Source organism: Humulus lupulus, chromosome 7 (genome assembly GCF_963169125.1).
Source record: "Humulus lupulus chromosome 7, drHumLupu1.1, whole genome shotgun sequence".
Classification (NCBI taxonomy): Eukaryota; Viridiplantae; Streptophyta; class Magnoliopsida; order Rosales; family Cannabaceae; genus Humulus; species Humulus lupulus.
Window position 1 is genome coordinate 3,174,563 of NC_084799.1, and position 25,292 is coordinate 3,199,854.

Sequence of the window (25,292 nt, forward strand, 5' to 3'; positions counted from 1 at the left end):
AAGGTGAGGGCCAGGCATGAAGAAAATCACAGAAAATATATTTTTGGTGATTTGAGCTTGAAATTCCGAGAGCATGTATATACCTCAGTCGAGATCAGAGTCTTGAAAGGGTAGGATGAGTTCAGAGGTGAGCCCCGAACCATTAAAAAGTTCGGGCTTCGAGCGTGTACTCACACGAAAGAATGGGGAAGTGGATATCAGTTTTAAGGATCTCGGATTTTCAGGGATAAAGCCAACAGTTACCCAAAAATGTGTACTTTTTGGGAGTTGTACATTTAAAATCCTAAATCAAAAACCTTTATTACTTAGGCTACACGACCAGAGAAACCTCTCCCTGACCAGAGAAACACCATTTTTACATTTCTGCACTAAGGAATTTGGGTCTAAAACCATGATGTTTTATTACATTACAATATTTCGGATCATGGGTTTGCCTAATATCGATCAAATATCCTTGTAAAACCAGTAAATATGCACATGGTACAGAAGAAACACATAAACAACATATGAAAATCAAAAGCATGGGAGAAGAGTGTGAACTTACACAAATTATCGACTGGAATGTTGGTAGAAGGAAGGACTTCACAGAGTCGAGTGTGTTTGAGGTATATTGTTTCAGTGGTTTGGAAAACATGCAAAGAGATCTCTGGTTTTTCTTTTTTCTTTCTCTGGTGCGAGTTATTTCTATAGAGTAAAAGTGTAATGAAGAAGACAAAGTGGGCATATTTATAGACCCCAGGGGATGTCAAGGGTTAGACTAATCTGGGTCGTTGGTTTGATTTGGGGTCTGATCCAACAAATGGGGAATAAGTATGGTGTTGGCGGCAAAAAAGGGATATGAAAAGACGTGGGAAGATGAAAAGAGTACTCGAGTACTCTAACTATTTAATCTGTGGCTGACGCATGTCCACACTCGAGTGTGGTAGGTGGCTCAATTTTCGGAGGTAGCGGTTCAAAAGTTTCCTTCTCATAGGATTCGAACTGATACTTTTGAGGGGCAAAATGTTACACCCAAATTTCGAGAATGGACCTTTTGATCTCGAAAGTCAGGCTCATAAAGTGTAAGCTCGAAATAAGCATATTCATCATATAGTTAGCATTAATGAGAAAGTCAAGGACGACCTCGCTGAGTATTAAAATGACGACGTCGAAACTGATGAGCTCGGAGCCACGTGGTCTTGAAGGTGTTCCGAGGTTACAAGTCGAACTCGAAGCTACAATGACAAAGGTCCACACTTGTATAAATCTCCTGGTTCATCTTTTACCATCAGACAAGACGGTTCGAGCTCGGGCATTGAGTTCCGAAGGGATGATCTCGACAAAGTTACTTGTTAAGACCAAGGCAAACCGAGGTAGCGAGCTTGTGATAGTTATTCGATCTCGAAGGCATTCGAATCTTTGAGGTTGATAGCCAAGTGTGAACATAGTTACTGTTTGAGAATCCCTATATCTAAGGGATTGGTTGTAATCTGTTATTAAAACCCGAATATCATGGGATTTATATGCGTATTATATTGATGGACCCAAAACGGGTATGTTTTAAATATTTATATCGCAAGCGCACGAATCGTTCATATAGAATAGTGATCGTGTAAGCAAGGATGTCGAACCCAAAGGAGTTGTCTAAAATTGAAAAGAAAACTATTTTAAACCAAAATTAATAAATTCTAACCTAGCTCCAAAGATTAATGAGAATTTGTAACAATAAAAATAAAATAAAAGTTAATAATAAAGAAATTAAAGACAATATATAAACATAAATTAATATAAATCAAGATGGTAAAAGAAAGATTATTAAGATAATAGAATCCACAAAATATAAGTTCAATAATATTTAAAAGTACATTGATTCCCAAGTTCTAGTAATAGTAGAAATTAATCAAACCATCACTTATTCAAATTAGATATTCTATTTAAGCACAAGTTTTTATAAAAATATAGGATTTATCTTCACTTTTAAAGTTATAATTTCAAAGCATTTAGTGTAAATCAATCTAATGAAATAACAAAAAAATCAATGAACATTATTTATAAGGCAAAACATAATATTTTTGTTCTAAGCATAGATGTGTACAATTTAATGACACATCTTACACAAAGAATATTATGTTTTTGCACTAATGAAGAACAAAGTGTAAATATGTGCTAACAATCCAAAATACATGATATTTAAGATGAAAGAAGATATTTGAAAAAGAAAAATTCATAAACTTTGTTGCACAAAATGGGAAATCAACATACAAAATAAATATTATTTAGTTACATATTGTTTCATCATCACCTTAATAATCTTAAAAAGATTATAAACACATAACTAAAATAGCCAATACAAACTAAAAATTACAAACATAAATAGGAAAATTTGGAGGATGAACCCCCAAAATTTTCCTCTAAAAACACATAGAAAATTTACAACAAAGAAGAAGAAAAGTGAGAGGTCTTGAAAGTGTAGAATGTGTAGTGTGGTAACCTCCTCCAAAAGTAGCACCAAACTCCCTTATTTATAGCCAAAAAAAGTGTATTAAAATAATCAATTTAAATTAATTAAATTAATAATAATATGACAAATAGGGGTAAGTTATAGGGAGTAATAATGGTTTTTGGGTAAAATGTGTAGAAAGTGGGGTAAAAATGTAGTATTTTTGGACCAATGGGACAAGAGTACATATATGTAATTTAAGGGCTCAAGGAAAAATAAAGCAGCTGGGCAAAGGCTGTGTGGGCTTGTAATGACCCACTAATCTAGACTAACTTGACCATTATCGAAACTATACATAAAACTTACATTTTTACGAAAATACCATAATTTATTGAGTAACTTGAAAATAAGAGTTATTTACAAATAAACAGAATACTAAGAAGGATTTTGGGATCCCATTGTCTTTAAAACAAAACAAGATTTAAAATAAAAGACATTACATAATAATGCGGAAAATACACATAAAAACCATAAAAACATAAAAGGAGACTATATCCTCGAATCGAATAACGCTCGGCCCCTTGACTCCATTCATCATCGATACACATCCTCCCAAGCATCACGAATCTTACCGCCTCTAAGCTTATTTTCCTGCACATAAACAGAAAGGAGTGAGCCTAATGCCCAGCAAGGAAAAACCTAACACATAGTCATATACACAATTTCATAAGAAAACATAAAGACTTAACACAATACATATAACATACACTTATTATAATGGCCATTATTACTTGGGGTCCCATAGACTAAACAAGCATATGCCCATGGGGTTAATGGGGTCCTACTAGCTAAGTAGGTCATATGCCCATAACCCATTTGGGGTCTTGTTAGTCATATGGGTCATATGCCCAAGCCTACATACACATATACATATCATAACACTTTTAATAACATAAACATATAGATAACATAAGCACATAACATATTAATTCTAGCCTATTTTCCTTACCAAAGTTACCGGGATAAAATGGACTGAGTTAGGACTTTTGGAACACTCCTAAAACCACAATGAACAAGGGTGAGTCTAAAGAAAGGAGATGAAATGAAAGAGAATAGGAAGACTAAACCATTAAACGAAAATATGCTTACCACCACTTAAGTGCTTAAGAACTTGGATTCCCTAACCAAAAATAAGAATAAGGTTAGGGGACTGAGTAGAAGGTTTTGAGAAAAGAAATAACATAGAATACAGAAAGGACTAGAGTTTTGGGTTTACCTCAAAGATTGCAAGATCAATCTAACATCCACCGAAATACTATAGCACTCACTTACTTCCCAAGTGTTTGATAAGCTTATGATGTTTAAGCTTATAGTTTTTCCCCAAACCAAGTGTTTACACTCTCTCACTCACTTAACACTAGCAGCCTCTGAACTTAGAGCAAATGGTGAATAATGGCTGGGTACTAGGTCCTATTTATAGAGTTTGGGAATGAAAATATCTTGATTTTACTTGAATAAAAATAATGGCTTTTTAGGTGAAAATCATTTGAATAATCGTTCAGCAGAGGCTGAAGACTCGTTCAGAAGATGCTGGACTGTTGAAGGAGTTTGAATGGCTGAAGGGAAAAGAATTAAAATGAATTTGAAAACATGCTGGTGGAGGCGATATATCGCCCCCTATAGGCGATATATCGCCTGGACCTTTGTTCCCGAGGCGACCGTGCATCGATTCGTGTTTTCCGTATCTATGTGCTGCGACATATCGCCCCCTATAGCTGCGATATATCAACATACGCAGAATATTTAAACACGAGTTTACACATTTTTAGCTAAGTTTGAATGGACTAAACAGCCTTGACTAAGCCCTCAACGTGCTCAAAGCTGCTGACTGACCCTATACATTCAAACTTTTACCCTTATTTAATTTAATCCTCAAAAATACTTAATCCTTAATTACCATTCAAAACATGTGCTTAAAATCCTATTGGTTGATGTCTAAACCTTATAATATAATAATATATTCCTTAATATCAGACACATTAATCAAACCTTAGGTTATACTTAATATTCTTAAACTATAGGTTAAACTTAGAAAATCGATAAGTACTACTATGAGTGTCCAAATAACTCCCGGTCTGAACCAAAAATCCAAAGTAACAATGATAACACTAAACATACTATAATACTACTAAACAATTAGCTAAGTAAAGTTCTTGGACTCTACAATTCTCCCCTACTAAAAAGAATTTCGTCCTCGAAATTTACTTACCAAATAACTCCGGATACCGGCTCTGCATGTCCTCTTCCAACTCCCACGTTGCCTCGCGTTCAGAACTATTGCTCCATAGGACTTTAACTATAGGAAAGCTCTTGGACCGTAACTGCTTCATCCCCCTATCTAGGATGCTAACCGGTCGTTCCTCGTAACTTAAGTCTTTCTGGAGTGCTATGGTATCGTACTTGAGGACGTGAGATGGGTCTGACACATAATTGCGTAACATCGAGATGTGGAAGACGTTGTGACTATCGGCTAGTGCTGGCGGTAGGGCTAGTCTATACGCAACTGGTCCCACTTTGTCCAATATCTCAAAAGGACCTAAGAATCGGGGACTGAGCTTGCCTTTCTTCCCGAACCGCTTGACACCCTTCATAGGAGATATCTTCAGGAAGACTTGATCTCCAACTTGGAACTCCACATCGCGTCGCTTGGTATCCGCATAGCTCTTCTGTCGACTTTGAGCAGCAAGCATACGCTGTCTAATAAGCGTTACTGCTTCTTGTGCTTGTCTAACAGCTTCGGGCCCTAGAAGCTGCCTTTCTCCTACCTCGTCCCAGTGCAACGGTGATCGACACCTTCTTCCATATAGCAACTCATAAGGTGCCATCTCGATCGTCGACTGGTAGCTATTGTTGTACGAGAACTCGATCAGCGGTAAGTACTTGTTCCACGATCCTCCGAAGTCAAGTACACATGCGCGTAGCATATCCTCTAAAATCTGAATTGTACGCTCGGACTGCCCATCTGTCTGAGGATGGAAAGCTGTACTAAGACTTAACTTAGTACCCATGGCTTGCTGTAAGCTTCTCCAAAATCTTGACGTAAACACTGATCCTCTATCTGATACTATCGTCTTGGGGATTCCATGCAATCGTACAATCTCTTGAATGTAGATGTCTGCATATTGGTCTGCCGTATAAGAAGTCTTAACAGGCAGAAAATGAGCCGACTTGGTTAGTCTATCTATGACTATCCAAGCAAAATCATGCTGCTTATTAGTCTTTGGCAGACCCGTCACGAAGTCCATGGCTATATCGTCCCACTTCCACTCCGGTATGCTAAGCGGTTGCAATAATCCTGCAGGCCGCTGATGCTCCGCCTTCACTTGCTGGCATACCAGACACTTAGATACATACTCTGCTATGTCCTTCTTCATCCCTGGCCACCAATAGACTGCCTTGATGTCATGAGTCATCTTGGTAGACCCTGGATGAACTGAGTACGGAGTACTGTGCGCTTCTTCTAGGATCGTCTTCTTAATACTCTGATCGTCTGGCACGCATACCCGATCCTTATACCTCAATAAATAATATTACTAAATAATTAAATAATTATTAATATATTAAAATTGAAATTTATTAATTAATATTAATATATTGAAAATAAAATTAGTAATATAATAAAAAAAATTATTTAAAAAATACTTTTACCAGTGCAAAATTACGTCGGCAAAAGTTTCAACCCTCACTGCATATATACATCTTTACCGGTGTAAAAACGCGCCACTAAAAGAGTCAACTTTTGCCGGCTCATTTTTGCGCCGCTAAAAGTGTTTTCCACAACAACGCGACCAAATTTTTTACCAGCGCATCCCTATTTTTACCGGCGCATTTTTTCGTCGCCAAAAGATACCATTGCCGGCGCATTACATTTTGCGTTGGCAAAAGTGAAATTAGCGACGGGGATACGTCGCCGACCTTTGCCGTCGCAACTTTGCGTCGGCAAAAACTATATGACTTTTGCCGGCGCAAATTTGCGCTGGCAAAAGTGAGGTTTTTTGTAGTGTAAGCTTCATGAAAAGTTCTAGGCTCAGGAATTAATTTCAAAGTTTAGATTTGATGACGGGGATTAAGACCCCACATATAACATGATGACTCAGTTATATGTTTTCAGTTTGTTACGCAATACTATGACTTATGTGAATATGCTAGACATGTTGCTCAGTTTACAGTTTCCAGTTGTGCATTGCAGTTATGCAAAGTTTGTTTTGGATAATAGAATCATAAGTTATAGTTAGCTTCCTTACTGAGTGTTATAGTTCATCAGTTACTCTCTGTGTGTAGGTAAGGACAAAGCTTAAGGAGCAATGCAACGAGCTGGAGGGGATTCTATCTGAAGTATGCATACTGTGAAGCAAATGATCTGTAGGGTTGTCAGGGTTCTCTTAAGTCTTCCGCTGAGTCAAGTAACAATTTTATCAATTTCATGTTTACCATTTTTATTTAAGAAGGCCCTATGGCCACAGACTATTTCTTAAGTTACGTTTAACTAAATTTTGCTTTTAAACTATGAGATCCCATCCAAATACTATTTTATTTCAAAGTACTCCAATGTAAAATTTTCTAAAGTTTATTTAGTTTTTAACGTCCGATTTTTACCAAAGTTGATCGTAAGGGTCTAGTTGACCCCGAATAGTCATAGTCGTATTTATGTGGGTCTAGTTAGGAAAAGTCGGGTCGTTACACAAAGATTTTTCTTATATATAAACTCACAGCTATATCATCTCTCTCAACTAGAAGTGACTTTTATCTAATAATATTAAATATTAGATTAAGGGTTAATTAATTTTTATTTGAGCTCAATAATATAGTGACTTCAAGAGCCGATGGAAATTGCTCGGGTATGAGTAACATTTCACTTATTTATTTAAGAGAATTGCTAAGATATATCACTGGTGCCCAACACAACAAGAAGATGACATACTGCTATTAGTGCAATCTAATATCGGGTCCCACTTATTTAATAAGTATTATGTAATATCACTAACCGATCATGTGATATCACCTCATGTTGTGTTAGGCACCTTAATGTGCCAAATAACCACACTATTTCTTTAAAGGGATAAGTTGGAAATTAGCCAATTTAATGAGTTCTTAACTAAAATGACCTCATAAATATTTTTAGTTTAGTTCTACCCATTTTTATCAGAGACAATTCCAAAAATACTCTTGACTACATGGTACTTTTCTAAAAACAGTATCCACCAATTATATAGGTATAATAGGTATATTGATTGAAATAATGGGTATTATTCTAAAACTTTAAAATTGTAGATAAAAAAGAAATGACTTATCTAAAAGTGGCCACTATATCTAATTTCTACTTCTTTAAATCATTGTTTTGTGTGACATCCATTTATTGCTAGTGTGAACATTTGATTTTGGAGATTTTATTCTCCGATGTTCATTCAAATTATTTATATAAAAAAAGGTGATTTCTCTTATTCATGTGCAATACACATTTTATTAATTTTATTTAAAAAATATATTAATTTATTTTTATTATGTTTTTTTAATTATTATATAAATTTGAAATAAGTAAATAATGTCCTATATGATATAAACATATTAAAAAAAATTAAACCAAAACATTGTACATATCATTTAAAAAAATAATAAAAAAATTGTTAAACCAAAAGAATATCTTACATATATACTGTTTTTCTTACTCTCTTCCAATGAGTTGTAAATTTGGTTTTTATCTATTTAAGTGAAATCTCTGATAATAATTGTTCTGTTTTATTGTTTTGTTATGTTTTATTCTGTATTTTGTTTTCCCCACTTTTTACTATTGTAAAGAAATGGAAAAATAATAGATAAGTATTTGTGTCTCTTTAAAACAACACTTATTAAGTTGTGCAGTGAGTGATGAACCAAAAGTGATGTAATTCCTTTGAATATGATCAGCAGTAGTGCTTCTAGTAGAGCACAGCAGAATCAAAATGAATTATAATATCTACCTAAATTACTACCATATATATACATATTATATATATATATATATATTATAGAGCTTTACTTAATAGTGGGTGCACTATTCAATTACTAAGTCTGCATAGCTCTTTTCTAAAAGAAGAGACAGAGAAGAAGAAGAATATTGGAAATACCACTTCAAGACAACTACTCTGACAATCAAAACTAATACAAACACAATAAACTTCAAGCAGAAATTAGAAAACACATGAACAATTATTCTAGCTAGTTCGACATTAGTAGCAAGCCTACATCGAATTTGTGAATCATCTTGAGTAACCAAAACAGAATTGCAGACTCAAATACAATCAATAAAAATCAATATCAAGTTGTGAATGAGTATTTGAGCAACTACAAAACCAACAAGCCCCCTAATACACTCACTTAAAGAAAATCTCCTCCCAGATTATTGATCTTCTATATATGCATATGAGTATAGAACTATAGAGAGCTGATGAATGAATTTGAGAGTGGAGGAGCTGAAACCTTAACACTTCCTTCAAGCATCAGCATAACTTTCTTCATAGTAGGTCTTAGTGAAGGGTCCTCTTGTATGCACCATAAAGCAACCATCACATACTTCTCAACCATCTTCATCTCCTCCAGGGCCTCATCATCATTCTCAACTAGACACCTCACTTCCCCAGATTCATAGCAATCACATGCCCAATCAGCCAATATCATTTGAGCATCATCCTCTACATTTTCTTCAACATTCTTCCTGCAACATATCAACTCCAACAACAGAATGCCATAGCTGTATACATCCACCTTTGCTGTTACAGCCAAGTTTCTAAACCATTCAGGGGCTACATATCCTTTGGTTCCTCTAATTCCAGTTGTGGTTCGAGTTTGGTCAGTCTTTAAGATCTTAGCCAATCCAAAATCACAAATTCTTGCTGTGTATAAGTCATCTAAGAGGATGTTTTGAGGCTTGATATCACAGTGTATGATTTGGGTGTTGCACTCCTCATGCAAGTAAAATAGCCCCCTTGCAGTCCCCACAGCAATTTGCATTCTTTGGTGCCATTTTAGCTTTGAGTGTCCGAAGAGAAGGCTTGCTAAGGATCCATTGCTCATGTACTCGTAAACAAGAAGCCGGTGATGTCCCTCGTTGCAGAAACCAATCAGCTTCACCAAATTCTTATGGTTTGTATGACCAATAGACATTACTTCTGCTTGGAATTCTTGCTCACCTTCTCTCAACATATTGCTGTCCAACTTTTTTACAGCAACTGCCAAAGTATTATTGTTGCCTAATTCTACACAGCCTTTGAAAACAACTCCAAAGGCCCCAGATCCTATCTGTTCCTTGAGTCCATTGGTAGCCTTTTCTAGCTCCGCAAATGTGAAATTCTGCAAATTTGTTTTCGTGATGGTCTGATTTGATCTAACGACTGAGGCTTTGCGATGAAGGCGGAAAAAGAAAAGAAGGATATGAAGAAAAACAGAGATGCCCACAATCACTGCTCCAGTGACTATCAGTGTTGTTTGGTCTTTTGTTTTCGAAACTATGTTGTTGCATGACTTGGTAGTAGTTGAGTTTTCTTTTCTTACTTTGAGCAGAGTTTTTGTTGATTTGATACTAGAGTCCATCACCCCATTTGAGAAAGGAGATCTCTTCTTCCAACAACTGTCACCATAAATGGCAAGAGCACAAAAACAATCAAACAAGCAAGCATTTCTACAATCATCCTCTGACATTGATGTAAATACTTCATAATCACCCTGAGGCCAGTTAGTGTTATCCATGCTAATCATAGTAAAATTGTTAACATCTTCTGAATCTTCGTCACAATTTTGAGCTTCGAAGTTGGGTTTGCATCCTTTCATCTCATCCTTCGAATCAATGAAGGTGTAACCACTTAGGCAATGGCAACTGGGTCTGCCATCTTCTAGCTTGCAGTAGCTATTGTATCCGCAAGCTCCAGGTCCTTTATCGGCTCTAATACTCAAACAAATGTTATCAGGTATGAATGAAGTTGGAGACCATTCCCCGCTGGGCCATGCTCTAGAATTCGAACCATTATCATCATTGTCTTTTGGGTAGATATAATGCCTGAAAACGCCATCATATTCAAGAATCCCCCTCTGGTAAAATCCTTTAGAAAAATCAGAGTTTGATGGTGTCAACTGCTCAGTAATGGTCCCATTCTGTGCTTGCAGGTAAATAGAACCAGATTGGTTAAACCTCACCTGTGTGCCGTCGTTGCCTGGGGTTTGGTTCTCTGGCCAGTATATAATATTACCTTGACCAGGCATTGTGAGTCTTCTGACGTAGAACACTAGATTTCCATTGTCTACTTTAATATAGTACTTCCCAGTTGAGTAGTTTGACTCAGAGTACCTAGCAGCGAGTTCTGGATCTTGACCAAGAACTTGCGTAGGCAACAACGTGTCCGTTGGATTATCAAAGCTCTCCCAAAGATTGACATGATTCTGGTTTGCAAGCACGAAATTCCCAGTGTCTGTCATGGCTGCGTGGGAAACTCCAGTGCCGGAGACATCAGCAGACCATACATCTCTTCCAGTTGTGGAGTCTCTCAGAACTAAGCCAAGGTTGGTTAGTTCGACAATGGAGCCTTGGCGAACAAGATTATTGCCATTGGCTGACCAAACAATGGTTTTCTGAGGAATTTTGTTGAACCAGATAGCAAGAAGGAAGCCATCTTTTTGGATTTGCTGGAAACCAAAGGCGTATTCACCAGCTGGCGATAGCCATGACTCGTTTTGATTGAGTTTTGCAGTGAGTGTTGAACCCAAAGAGACGTTCCTTTGAGTTTGATCAGCAGCACTACTAGAGCAGAGCAGCATCAATAGAAATAAGCTAAGAAAAATTGTATGTGAAGAAGTAGTACTCATTTTTCTGTTCTAATTAAATGGAATTATAATATGAACTACATACACCACATATATAAAATTCCGTTTTTAATATTGGGTGACTAATCAATTTCAAAGCCTCATCAGAAGAAGAAAAGTCTATAGGCTTTAACTTTTAGTGCCTTGTTTTTCCATGTTTCTATACATGCTTTCCAACTAAGAAAACAAAATAAATGAATATTCACACTCATTATGTACAAGTCAACCTGTCCCCCTCTGCAAGTTCATGAATTAATGCAATAAATATATAAATAAACACAGACACATACACACTTGTCATATAGTACTATTGAATCTTTAATGGAGATATAGCGAAAGAAAAAAAGTTACAATTCTATATTCATTTCATAGTCTGGACGGCTTGTAAATTCAACCTTGGCAGCTTCCAATTCTTTCTAGTCTGAACTCTCACCAAGTCCTTTCCCTTTGGTATAGGATAGCAATTAATTACTGTTTATGATGGAGATGGAAATATAATTGAACTTTATTAAGCACTTTCTTCGCCTATCTACCAAACATTTTTCAGGAAGAAGGAAATATTTTGTTCATGGACTCGTAGAATTGTATTGTATTGTATATGTACAAGTATTATATAAGATGTGATGAGGAGGACACCACTCAGTCTAAGCCTAAACCCTAAACCCTAAACCCTATATGTTTGGTTTTTTTTTTTTTTTTAAAATGTTATAATAAATTTTTGGTTTTAACTGTTAAGTTAAATTTAATACAATATTCTAAATATTTAACCAAATATTTCCTTAAAACTAACTAAAATAAATATGTATTAACTATATTAATATAAATTCAAATATTATCAAATATATACATATATAATAATAATATTAATATAAATTCAAATTCAAATCTTATAATATATATGTTACACTCGTATTTCGATAATATAAATTATGCATTCGAAATGTAAGCTCGTATAAATGTAAGCTCGAAATAAGCAAATATCTACATAATACTTGTATAATTTATCATGAAGTCCCAAGAGTCCGTCATTAGCATACGAGCACGGGTCGCAAGCTCGAGAAATAACAATCCTCTCCGATGGTTGAGCTTAGAGGATTTGCTCGGAGTAAGGTGACAACAACAGAATGGGCAATCAGACTCCCACTCAGAGTCCTCCACCCATCCCCAACTCAATCGGACCACTAGCCATCATACCTTACGTAGTACCTCATACCCCGAGCAATGATTCCCTCATTCCCCAACTTACTCTCGGACCACCCCCAGCCACTAATTCACCAGATTCATCTACCACCACAGTGGATATTCCCTGTGATGTGGTCTTTCACACCCATCTTCCACCCCCATTATATGACCGATATGATGATGATGAAGATGACGATGACGATAACATTGACGATGCCATTGCCCAGATTTTCGAGCAGGTGCAGTCGTTCAACGAGGGGCTTTCTGGCCAATTGTTGGAAATAGTTGCTGCAGAAATTAAAACAGGAACAAAATTACTGAATTAATAATTTGGGCTGAGTCACAAACTAGGTCACTTTCTTTAAGACGTTTGCGATACTGCCCAAAATTGTGCAAGCAGACTATCAGCCACGTCGTCCCCAAGATAAAACAACCCAGTCAAACACTATATTGGACCCCACTGCACTGTAGAGAATCGTCGAATACATCACCCTAAAAATTACTACTCGGAATCCATAATTAAGAAAACAATTTTTTTTTCCTGATGTAAAAGTGAGATGTATTTTACCCCTTGAAATCTATCACACTATATAGAAGAAGTGGACATAATAGAAAAAATGAATATAAAAAGGTCTTCTGTTTGCCAAAAATAAATCACGTTTATAAAATGTTTTTTATTAAATAAAATAATAATTTAATAAATAAATTTTCTCCAAAAAAATAAGGTGCACACCACACCAACCAGCTAGCTATGCTCGATCAGACGGATGGTGACGTGCACGTATGTTGGGTTCAGGTGAGCCTTTATATAACTCATCCCTCTTCCATTTACAAAAATAGGTACCCCTTTGGACACAACCACAAGGGGTACAGTGACAAACTAAACTAATATAAATACATCAAACTTCAATTAGAAAACACAAGTATAAGTATGAGCAAGATTAAAACAAAAGCATGTTCAACAATCATGTGTTTATAAACTTATTCTAATAATTAAACACTTACTCTTAAAACACGCGACATCTCAGACAAATTCTTGCACATACTTCGGCATAACAGATCAAGTGAAACTGGTGGTTGCACAAATGTATAACCACTGTGGTATCATACAGCTCTCGATAGCAACTGCAGCACACAATAAGCTCCTCGTCGTTTGTTGGTGTTGGAACTTATATATGAATTGTTAAAAAAATAGAAAAGATGTTTTATTGACTCCTTAGAGGAAGGGTCTCACATTACTTTGAAATACTTATTTGTAAGGGTATATATATTGTGGGCTTGAGCCTTGGGGTTGTGCCCCAAAGAGTACCTAATTTTGTGGAAGAGGGAGGAGTTACACAAAGGCTCACCAAAATACCACACGCGCACCGTCGTCCGACCGAGCTGAGCTAGCTGGTTGGTATGCACCTTATTATTTTGGAGAAAATTTATTTATTAAATTATTATTTTATAAACGTGAATATTTTTTGGTAAACAAAAGACCTTTTCTATTCAGTTTTTTCAAGGGCTCCAACTTCCTCTCCCATGATCTCAATTAACGTTTTTATTCCCGTTGTTTTTCTGTCCATTACTTCTACATATTGCGATAGATTTCATGGGGTAAAATACATCTCATTTTTACATCAGGAAAAAAACATTGTTTTCTTAATTCTGGATTCCGAGCATTAGTTTTTATGGTGTTGTATTCGACGGTTCTTACCGTGTTTGACTTGGCTGTTTTGTCCTGGGGACGATGGGGCTGATATTCTGCTTGCACAATTCTAGGCAGTGCCGCAAACGTCTTAAAGAGAGCGATCTAGTGTGCGACTCAACCCAGATTATTAATTCGGTAATTTCGTTCCTGTTTTAATTTCTGCAGCAACTATTTCCAACAGTTGGCCTTAAAGGAGAAGCACCATCGTCGAATGATAGGTACTGCTCGAAAATCCAGGTCTGCCCCGACCCGAATTCCGTCCCGTCGGGTTGGGGCCCCCCCGCCTCACTGCCCCATATTTCCATGCCTAAACAAATTAGAAAAAGAAAAGATATTGTCTTCAAAATAACTATGTTTTATATGAAGGAAATTAAATTCAAAATGGAGAAACAGAGTCATCCATAATAAACAGTGTTGCACTGCATTGCAACCAAAACAACAAAATAAATAAATCAATTTGAAAAATCTTTGGCTTGAAGAGAAAATAAAAAACACAAAATCCCACCTAAAAACCTACTTTAACATAAATAAGAAAAAACAACACGCGGTGCATTCCATAATATATATATATATATATAGAGATATTACTCATTTGGTACTTTATGTTTTTGCAAAGTATCATTTTGGTATTCTCTGTTTTCAATAATGCTCATATGGTACCCTGTATTTTAAAATTATACATATTTGATAACCTGGACTCAGATTTGATAGATAAAATTTTGTTAATATGATCAAACTATCATCAGTTATATATAATTAAGTAATTAAATTTAAATTTGGAACTTACATAATTGACAGCAGTTTGATTAAATTGGTAAAATTTTATTAATTAAATTTGAGTTTAAGGTATCAAATCTGTACGATTTTAAAATACAGGGTTCGAGGGTACTGAAATGATATTTTGCAAGAACAGAGAGTACCAAATAGTTACTTACCTATATATATATATATATATATATATATATAAAACCATAAAAACCAAAATAAATGTAGATCTATATTAATTCTATGGCTAACATAGGATAAAAATGCTGAAAATTAAAAATAAAAGTGTGTTGGAGAAAGCAGTTGAATAATAAGAATAAAGTGCTTGGTTGGAGTGAGATTCATTTATCTCTGGTCAACACTCTAATTTATGGAAACGTAGACTTGGCTTTTCAAAGCCATTCAAGTCAAGAGCTGTTGAATAAAAAGGATGAACTATAATTATGGCCGCACTAACCAAAGTACCATATAACATAAAAAAAATCTCATCATATATAGAACATTATCCAAAAAAGTGATTGTTATTACACCAAACGTAAGAATGTAAATTCAAATTAACTAACATACAGAGGATAATGATCTTCTAAAGTGAACTGATAAAGGAATATGGATCTGGTGGGATTGAGACCTCAACTGTTCCTTCAAGCATTTGTGTAACTTTTTTCATTGTTGGTCTCAATGAAGGATCCTCTTGGATGCACCATATAGCAACCATTACATATTTCTCCACCTTTCCCATGTCACTCATAGCCTCATGATCATTTTTCAAGAGCAAACTCAATTGATCATCTCTATAACAATCATAAGCCCAATCAGCTAATACCATTTGATCTTCCTCTATCTCTTGCTCAAAGTTCTTTCTGCAGCATATGATCTCTAACAACATAATTCCATAGCTGTAAACATCCACCTTTACTGAAACTGGCAAGTTTCGAAACCATTCAGGAGCCACATACCCTTTGGTTCCTCTTAGTGCAGTCATGGTTCTAGTCTGCTCTGTCTTTAGTAGCTTAGCTAGTCCAAAATCAGCTATTCTTGCAGTGAAAAAATCATCTAAAAGAACATTGTGAGGCTTTATGTCACAATGTATGATTTGGTTGCTGCACTCTTCATGCAAGTAAAATAGCCCTCTTGCAATGCCTAGAGCAATTTGCTTTCTTTGATACCAACTTGGCCTAGAAGATGATCCAAATAGGAAGTTAGCTAAGGAGCCATTGCTCATGAATTCATAGACAAGTAGTCTGTGCTGTTCCTCATTGCAAAACCCAATTAGCTGTACCAAATTCTTGTGATTTGTTCTACCAATTGCATTGACTTCTGCTTTGAATTCTTGTTCTCCTTCTCTTACAATATTATCCAACTTTTTCACTGCAACAAGATTACCATCATCTAAAGGAAGAACCCCTTTGAAAACAATGGCGAAAGCACCTCTTCCTAACTCTTCCTTGAAACCACTTGTGGCTTCTTCTAACTCAGCATAGGTAAAACTTTGCAAATTCATGCCTGGCATGAACTGGGTTTGTTTAGAAACCTTTGCCTTTCTATACAAGTGTAAAAGAACCACTAGTGTTGGTATTAGTACAAGGACATTTATAAGGAAGACCGGGCTACCAAAGAGTAGTGATGCAATAACTACTAGTATTGAATCATTTTTCTTGTGGGGATGATCAGAAGTAGAATTATCTATTCTTACTTTAATTAGAGCTTTCCCCTCATCATTGGGATCGAACTTCCCATTTGAAAGAGGTGTTTTTTTCTTCCAACACTCACCATTTCTAAAAATTGCCACAGCACAAAAACAATCTCCCAAACAAGCCTTCCTGCACCAGTTCTCATCCACAAACTGAAAATGCTCATAATCAGATAGAGGCCAGTCTGTGTTTTCCATAATATTGAAATTAAAATTTTCTTCATCTTCAGATTCTTGATCACAACTTTGAGCCTCAAAGTTTGGTTGGCAACCTTTCATCACATCATTTTGATCTATAAACGAGTAACCATTCGGGCAATTACAAGTTGGTCTCTGCTCATTTTCTAAGCTGCAGTAGCTGTTGAACCCGCAAGCTCCACCTCCTGTATCCTCCCGAATACTAGTACAAATATTTGAAGGTATGGAGGGTGAACAATGAGTCCACTCCTTGCTCCATCCTATGGTCTCTGGACCATCGTTTTTTGGATAGACATAATGCCTGAAAACACCATCATACTCAAGTATTACCCTTTGATAAAAATCTTGAGTTGTACAAGGTTTTGATGATAATACACTTAGTATTTCTCCATTCTTTGCTTGCAAATAAATCGACCCAGATTGGTTAAACACCAGTTGAAAGCCACTAACCGGTTTGCTCGACCAGTACACATAATTAGCAGCATCTAATGGGAAAGTTGTTGTGTAAAACTCTAGAGTTCCACTAGGTTGCAGCATAAGCTGAAATCTTCCTTTGGAAAAATTTGTGTCTGAATATCGAGCAACAAGTTTCTTACCTTGACTCAAAGTTTGTAGTGGTAATAACGTGTCTGTTGGTTCACCAAAACTCTCCCATAGATTAATAGAATTCTGGTCTGCAAGAACAAAATTCCCCGTGTCAAGCATGGCTGCATGGGCAACTTTAGAACCAGAGCCAGCAACACCTTGAGAAACCCACATCTGTTTTCCTTCTGGGGTTTTGAGAACAAGCAAGCCATTGTTGGTCAGTTCAAGTTTGGAGCCTTGTTTAGCAAGAGTGTTGCCATTTGCAGACCAAACAATGGTTTTCTCAGGTATGTTGTTAAACCATATGGCTAGAAGAAAACCACCCTTTCCAACTTGCTGAAAACCAAAGGCAAACTCCCCTGAATGTGATTCCCAAAACATGTTGTGATTGTCGTTTGTTGAGAGAGATGAGCCCAAGGATATCTCTCTATGAGTTTCAGCCATGGTCAATGCTAAAAGAAGCCATTGAAACAGAAGGAAGATGCAGCCTGTACATGGTACTACTGGTGCCAAAGCCATTGTTTTTTTCTTTCTTTAAGGAGATATTTTAGGGTGACAATTAATGTGATAGGTATATAGTAGATATTTTTCAAGCCAAGCACATAGTAGTCTTTTTTCCATGGTTGAGTTTTCTTTGCATACTTGAAAGAGAGAATGACCATTATTTCTATACGATTTTTATTTTGTCAAATAATTGAACGCCGTGACTGATACATAATACCGTTTCTTTTTTTAGTGGAAAAAAAACTTTTTTTTTTTTTGTTTTATTCATCAATTTTTCTACGCTGTGGACTTGAAAATGATAAACATAATTAAAGATTATATAGACTAAAATAATGAATAATAAAAAGACTATTCTACCTTTAATATAAATTTCTAAAACTAATATTTAATATTAAATATCTTAACAGAAAGTTGCATTAGAGACTTAATTATACTCATTATGGTACACTATGTGGTATAATATAGTAAATTCACACAATAAATTTAATATTAACTGAGATATATATGGTTGATATTATTGAAAGACTTGGAAGCTTACGAGTGAATGTTTCTTTTTATTACTTTGAAACTTGGTCATTAATTTCTTTGTAAAAAAATATTTAGTATTACCTCAAAAAAAAAAATTATCTAAGCCACCTTAGGAAATTGATCATATGAAGGAAAATGTACCAACATACATTGTTAAAAAAAATGGATATGTGGAAACATGTCTATATTCGGAAAAAGAACATCATCAAAGCACATTATTTGATATTAATTATTAATGACATGTCGTATAAATTTAATGTAAGAAAACGACGTAACGAATTCAGCAAAGCCATATATAAATAAAAAAGTTATATGCCCAATCAGCTAGTACCATTTGGATCTCTTCCTCTGCCTCTTCTTCAAAATTCTTTCTGCAGCAAACCAGCTCCAACAACAAAATTCCATAGCTGTAGACATCCACCTTGGCTGTCACAGGCATGCTTTTAAACCATTCAGGAGCAACATACCCTTTGGTGCCTCTAATTCCAGTTGTTGTTCGGGTTTTGGTCGGCCTACAAAATCAGTCCAAAATCAGAAATTCTAAATCAGTCCAAAATCAGAAATTCTTGCTGTAAACGAGTCATGTAAGAGGATATTTGGAGATTTCATATCACTGTATGATTTGAGTGCTGCACTCTTCATGCAAGTAAAATAGCCCCTTTGCAAGTCCCAAGGCAATGCTAGGGAGCCACTGCTCATGAATTTATAAACAAGAAGGTGGTGTTGTCCTTCGTTGCAGAAACCAATCTACTGCACTAAGTTTTTATGATTGGTTCAACCAATTGCGCTTACTTCTGCCTTGAATTCTTGTTCACTTTGATTCCATTAGTAACTTTGTCTAGCCACACATAAGAAAATGTTTTCATATTCATGCCTGGCATGACATGAAGTGGTTGAATCACCTTTGAGTTCCTACTGAGACGGTAAAGAACTAAAGACCATGGTATAAGCATGATGTTTAGAAAAACTGAGCTACTTAAAAATCCAATGAGCAGCATTGTTGGCTGATCTTTCTTTGTTGGTTCACTACTCCTTGGCCCTCTACCCTTGGATGTAAAATCCTGTTCTCTTATTTTGATCATAACACTCCCACGAATGCTGGGGCTTATTCTCCCATTCCTAAGAGGAAGTTGTTTCTTCCAGCAATCACCACTTCCAAAATAAACAACACTACAAAAGCAGTCTCTCATGCAAGATTTCAAACACCAGTCCTCAGTCACTGGTGTAAAATGCTCATAATGAGTTTCAGTCCAGTCTGCATTTTTCATTTTATGAAAGTCAAAATGATCAGCTTCTTGTGAATATTCATCACAGCTATGAGGTTCAAATGTTAGTTTGCAGCCCTTGATTGTATCATTTGGATCAATGGTTGTGTAACCCTTTGGACAATGACAGTTTTGTCTTTGATGATCTTCCATTGTGCAATAGCTGTTGTACCCACAAACTCCACTTCCTGTGCCTTCAATAAGATTTGAGCAAATATTGGATGGCATGGATGTTGATGATGCTATATTCCACTCTTGCCCAGGACTTGAAAGATTTCTCTTGGGATAGACATACTGCCTAAAGACACCATCATGTTCAAGAACGGCTCTCCAATAGAAATCCTGTTTTGGAATTACACTACTCCTCAATAGAGGAAAAAGAATGGTGCCATTATCTGCTTCAACATGAATAGGCAGTATTACTAGCTTCAAGAGGGAAGGCTCTTATCTGATAGCTCAAAATGAAATGTTCCATATGATAATAGAGTCCTTCTTAACTATGACAAAGTTTCCATTGTCGAGTATGGCAGCGTATGCAACTTCACTGCCATTTCTTTCCTCAGTATCCCAAATGTTCTCTCTTGTTGGACCATTGAGAGAGACACCAGATTCAGTCAGTTCAACTTTGGATCCAACTGGAGCTAGACTATCTGTAGGAATTTTACTGTAATAACCCTACACCAAACAAATATTCAATCAGTAGTTTCAAGGTCAAAAGAGACCTTTAACACCTCTGCCTTTTTGACCAAGAGTCAAAGGCAAAACGACACAGTTTCTTATGTATCAGATATAAACCAAAACAAATCAATCTGAAATTAAAGAACCCCCTTTTCTATTGTAACCCGAACCCTAGCAGACCAATATCCCTAAGATCCCCAAACTGAAACTCATTCCCAAAAACCAGAGATGAAACCCACGAAAATTAATCAACCCAGAGAAATATTCAGTAAGCTTAGTTCAATCAAAACCCAACAAACAGAAATGAGAAATAGAGAAGAAAACACCCAGAATTTTTCGAGGTTCGCCCATAAACTGGGTTACATCCTCGTTGAGCTGCTCCTCATATGGAAAGCTCGGATCTTCACTATGAAGTTGCTGTTACAAGGTTTTGGCAATGGATTCCAAGTCACAGAAGAATCGACAAGGTAATCCCTTCTCACTGAGCCCTTTGAGTATTATTATTATTCTCTATATCTCTTCTCTCTTACAAAAATAACTCTCTCTAACTATATCTCTTGTTTTTCTGTCTTCTCTCTTCCTCAACTTTCTTTGAGCTCTCTTGGATCTGCTTTCAAGAAGATGATGATGATGATTCGTATATCCTTTTCTGGAGCTGGCTAAAGGTATATATAGAGTAAAGTTTTCTGAATGATGTATCTGTTTAGACTGCTTTGGGTTTGTTAGGAAGACAGTTAGAGTCTTGAGTCTGTTTCTTTGTAACTAAAATTTGTAACAGAGCATGTGAAAAGTTTTCTCTTTTGTAAGCCTTCGGGCAAGTGAGTTTAAAACTTGTAACTGTATTTTACTTGTAACAGTTTAAGTGGGGATTTATCCAACACTATCTCCATTGGCTGACCAGATAATAGTCATTTGAGGTATTTTGTTGAACCAGATAGCAATAAGGAATCCATCTTTTGATTGGATTTGCTGGAAACCAAAGGCGAATTCGCCAGATGGTGATTCCCACGAGACAGTGCCATTAGTTTGTGCAGTGAGTGATGAACCTAAATGTGGTGAATTCCACTTCACCTCAATCAAGAACCAAAATAAACACCAAACCAGTAATTGAAAAATGAAACCAGAAATCAGCAAAGGTCAAAACTTGAACAATCATAAACAAGAAAACAAATGGCATAATAGTGCTGAAATCTAAATGAACACCTTATATACGAGGTTCAACAACAAGTCAATGAGACTTGTGCCTACATCCTCGGAAACAACAGCTCTTTATTCTTTATTGATGAACCAATGGAGATTACAAAATGATCACTCAAAACTGAGAAAAATACAATTACAGAAGGAGTGACAAATCTGAAAGTGCCACATGGCCAGTTGTGACTTATGTTAAAAACTCCACAATTATCCACAATTTAAGTCACAATCAGAGAATTGCTTGAGCATGTGTTGTGTAAAATCGATACGCAAGTGCACGTAATCGTAACAAGTAATAATGAGTAAGTAAGATCGTTCCCACGAGGACTGTATACTAAGTACCAAAACTTAGTTCCTATTTCTATTTGGCTTACAATAAATAAGTCTCAAGAATTAACTAAAATTGTAAAACAAAATTCTAAAATTAACTTCAATAACTGAAAATAAATAACGTTAAGAAAATTCAATGGATTAAGAACTAGGGCAATTAATTTCATCAACCATCCTCTTTAATTCTCCTTAATACAAATCTTACTATTCAATTCCTCTCTTGTGATAGCAGGTCAACACTAATAACTTATATTCGTACTAGGATATATAAGTCTCAATCTTATGCAAATTTTCTACATCTCTGTAATAAATAAACATAAGATAGGCATTAAGATTAACAACCCTAAAACTACACAGATCACACAGGTACTCTCGTCTTAATATGAAATCTATGTTTATTCAATTATAGCATATTCAATTCTCACTTCTCAGATTTCGAATCAAAATCATATATTTCATCACACGCATTAGAATCAAATTGAATAAATCACAAGATAAAATTGAAATCATAAAACTTGCATTAATTTAAAATAAAGGTTCAGGAGAATCCATTAACACCCTAGAAAAAGAATTTAGTTCATGATCCAATTCATAATAACCATAGAGGAAATAAAAAGCATCCAAAATACAGAAATTCAAAGTAGAAAAGAAGAAAACTGTGATGAATTCTTTTAATCCACTTGCAATCCTCCACCATGTGCCTTCAGCCGTCTCCTAGGTTAATCTCCTCTTAAAAACGTCATTAAGAAAGCTTTTATAATCCATAATTAATTATGTGCGAAAGGACAAAATTGCCCTTGAAAAATGCCCTAACTTCGGCTTTCGTACGGACTGGCGCCGCGGCGCTACTGAATAGAGCCGCAGCTCTAGTGCATTTCGCGATCCGGAATTCCTCTCTGACTTCATGTAGCGCTGCAGCTCTACTTGATAGAGCCGCAGCTCTAATTCAGATTTTAATAGAGCCTCAGCTCTAATGCTGACAGATTTGTTTTTCTTTCTCTGTAACTCTTAGGGCCGCGGCTCTACACCATAGACCTGCGGCTCTAATTCCAACTTTTCACCAAATCATCAATTTAACCCCCGATTTCGCCTAGTTTCCATTCCTTAGCCCGTTTAACACCGTTTCTTCAAAAATTAAGCACTTTTCCTCCAATTTCAAGCTATTTCTTCCATAACCACACTTAATCCTGAAAACACAATAAACACCGGCATAATATCGCACAAAACCAAATAAAAGATTAAAATTGCATCTTAAAACACGCCATAAAAACCTACCAAAACTAGTCCTAATAGCATGTTGTTTGCTGTACATCCGAAGAGGTCTATTGTAGGTATTACCCAACTGACCCTACACCAACTCACTAAAATATTAGACGCCACAAGGTCAAAGCTGACCTTTCACTCAATACAAGAATATGACAAAAACTTTGGTCACGGTTTTCTTTAGTGTTTTTACTTTATAAATGATATCTAACCCAGTATATCTTTTATTCTTTTCAGATCATATCTCCTTTATTAGTTAACACAAGTAAAACCAGAGAGAACCGAAAGTTAGGGCTCAACAGCAAATCAAGTACCAGATCAATCAAAGAAGAAAACAAAGAGGAAAGAAGAGAAGAAGGGCACACAGAAAATTTTCCGAGGTTCACCACCCATTGGGGGCTACGTCCTCGTTGAGCTCGCCTCAGAGATTAGCTCAGCCTTTCCACTACAATGAAGAATCGAGTACAATAATGGAGGAATCCAGATCACAGCTTGAAAGGTAATCCTCTTGCTTTACAAATTTCTTTTGGTTTTTCTCTGTTTCTTCCTTTTCTGTGTACAGTTTTCTCTCACTAAAACTCTCTCTTGTTTTTCCTTTCTCTTTTCCTGAAACTAAAAACCACACAAAATGGAGCTTTGGAACAATTCTTTCTCAACTTGACCTTCACGAGAGGAATGAATTTTGAAACTTTGATCCTTGGTAGTTATGAGTAGTGGAATAAAGAATGGCTGAGATGTATAACTGTTTTCTGTTTGTTTGTTATTCTGATTGACAGGTTAGCTCATGTGGGGATTTAACCCTACTTATAAGTTTTCAGGTTACAGATCAAGCATATTTATGAGTTTTGCGGGTTTTTCGGATCAAATATTCAACGCTACTTAAAATGTCACATCAAAATTCCTTCTCCAAGTAACAATGTTACGAGGCTCTTCTCTCTCTTATATTTTAGAGCAACTCCAATTGGTGGCTACCACAATAGTAACTTAATATGTCAAAATTATCCTAAAATATAATTTTTTATTTTCTCTCTCATCCACATCATTTTTGGTAATTTTTTTCATAAAAATACTCCAATACTAAGCCACCTCAAAGATTGTTAACTATGACTTCACATATTATTATTATTTAATATATTATTTTATAATTATAAATATATATATAAAATAGGGTTTATACATTTTTGGACCCTGTGTTTTGACAAATTACTTTTTGGATCCTATGTTTTGTAAAATGGTTAAAATAGAACCCTAAACTCAATTTTGATGAAGAAAAAATTAAATATAACAATACAGTTTTTAAGCAGAATGATTTTTATTTTGTTCTGAATTGTTAGTTTTGTAAATTATTTGTGATTTTAGTTGAGAAAACATTGACCAAAATCGGGTTTAGGGTTCTATTTTAATAATTTTATAAAATATAGAGTCTAAAAAGTAATTTGTCAAAATATAAAGTCTAAACAGGTAATAAGAAAAATAACAAGGTCCAAACAAGTATAAACCATATAAAATATTTTATTTATATATATATAATTAAAAAAATAAAGAGAAAACACCATAGGTACTTTAATTTTGTTCAAACCTTCAACTTTTCTGATGTGTTGTAAAAAAAAAATGGTCAACAGCCTCTTTGATGGCAACGTGCGTTGGTGCTCTAATGTGTGGATTTTTTTCATAATATTATGTGGATATTAATTAACTTCTGCAATTATTTTTATTATAAATGGATGATTCGTTCTTACCCGTTTCTAATTAACGCAAACATTCTGACATTGCGTATTTCAACATGGCCATCACATCGCCGAATAAACCTACCTCTACTGCCACAAATATAATATTAAGTCTATATATATCACAGTAATGATTATATATAGGGAACCGTGGCAACAAATATATTTTAATAAAATTTATTATTATTATTATTGTTCTTAGACACAAACAACAAAACACATGGATGTGTTTAACTTAAAAGTCAATTCTTGTGTGTAAAAAGCTTTAAAGTGTACTGATTATATATATAGGAAACGAATTTTATAAAAAATAAAAACTGACTTACGATCACATCTGATCTGATGAGACTAAACCAAAATTGGTTTTGGAATACAAACATTA

The 25,292-nt window shown here is 35.4% G+C and overlaps 3 protein-coding genes across 3 annotated transcripts; all 3 read right to left on the bottom strand.

Moving 5' to 3' along the window:
• Positions 1–8,562: 8,562 nt before the first annotated feature.
• Positions 8,563–11,328, bottom strand: LOC133790342 (G-type lectin S-receptor-like serine/threonine-protein kinase LECRK3). Its single transcript, XM_062227946.1, has one exon. It carries the CDS (start codon positions 11,309–11,311, stop codon positions 8,891–8,893), a length of 2,421 nt encoding a protein of 806 aa, XP_062083930.1. The 5' UTR covers positions 11,312–11,328; the 3' UTR covers positions 8,563–8,890.
• A 4,082-nt stretch (positions 11,329–15,410) lies between these two features.
• Positions 15,411–18,219, bottom strand: LOC133790343 (G-type lectin S-receptor-like serine/threonine-protein kinase LECRK3). The gene has a single exon (XM_062227947.1). It carries the CDS (start codon positions 17,938–17,940, stop codon positions 15,532–15,534), a length of 2,409 nt encoding a protein of 802 aa, XP_062083931.1. The 5' UTR covers positions 17,941–18,219; the 3' UTR covers positions 15,411–15,531.
• Positions 18,220–18,733: 514 nt separating this feature from the next.
• Positions 18,734–21,286, bottom strand: LOC133789697 (G-type lectin S-receptor-like serine/threonine-protein kinase LECRK1). The gene is made up of 4 exons (XM_062227472.1): positions 21,245–21,286; positions 20,223–20,393; positions 19,246–20,144; positions 18,734–18,965 (listed from the first exon to the last, which is right to left on the bottom strand). Exons 1-4 carry the CDS (start codon positions 21,284–21,286, stop codon positions 18,734–18,736), a joined length of 1,344 nt encoding a protein of 447 aa, XP_062083456.1.
• Between the last annotated feature and the right edge of the window lie 4,006 nt (positions 21,287–25,292).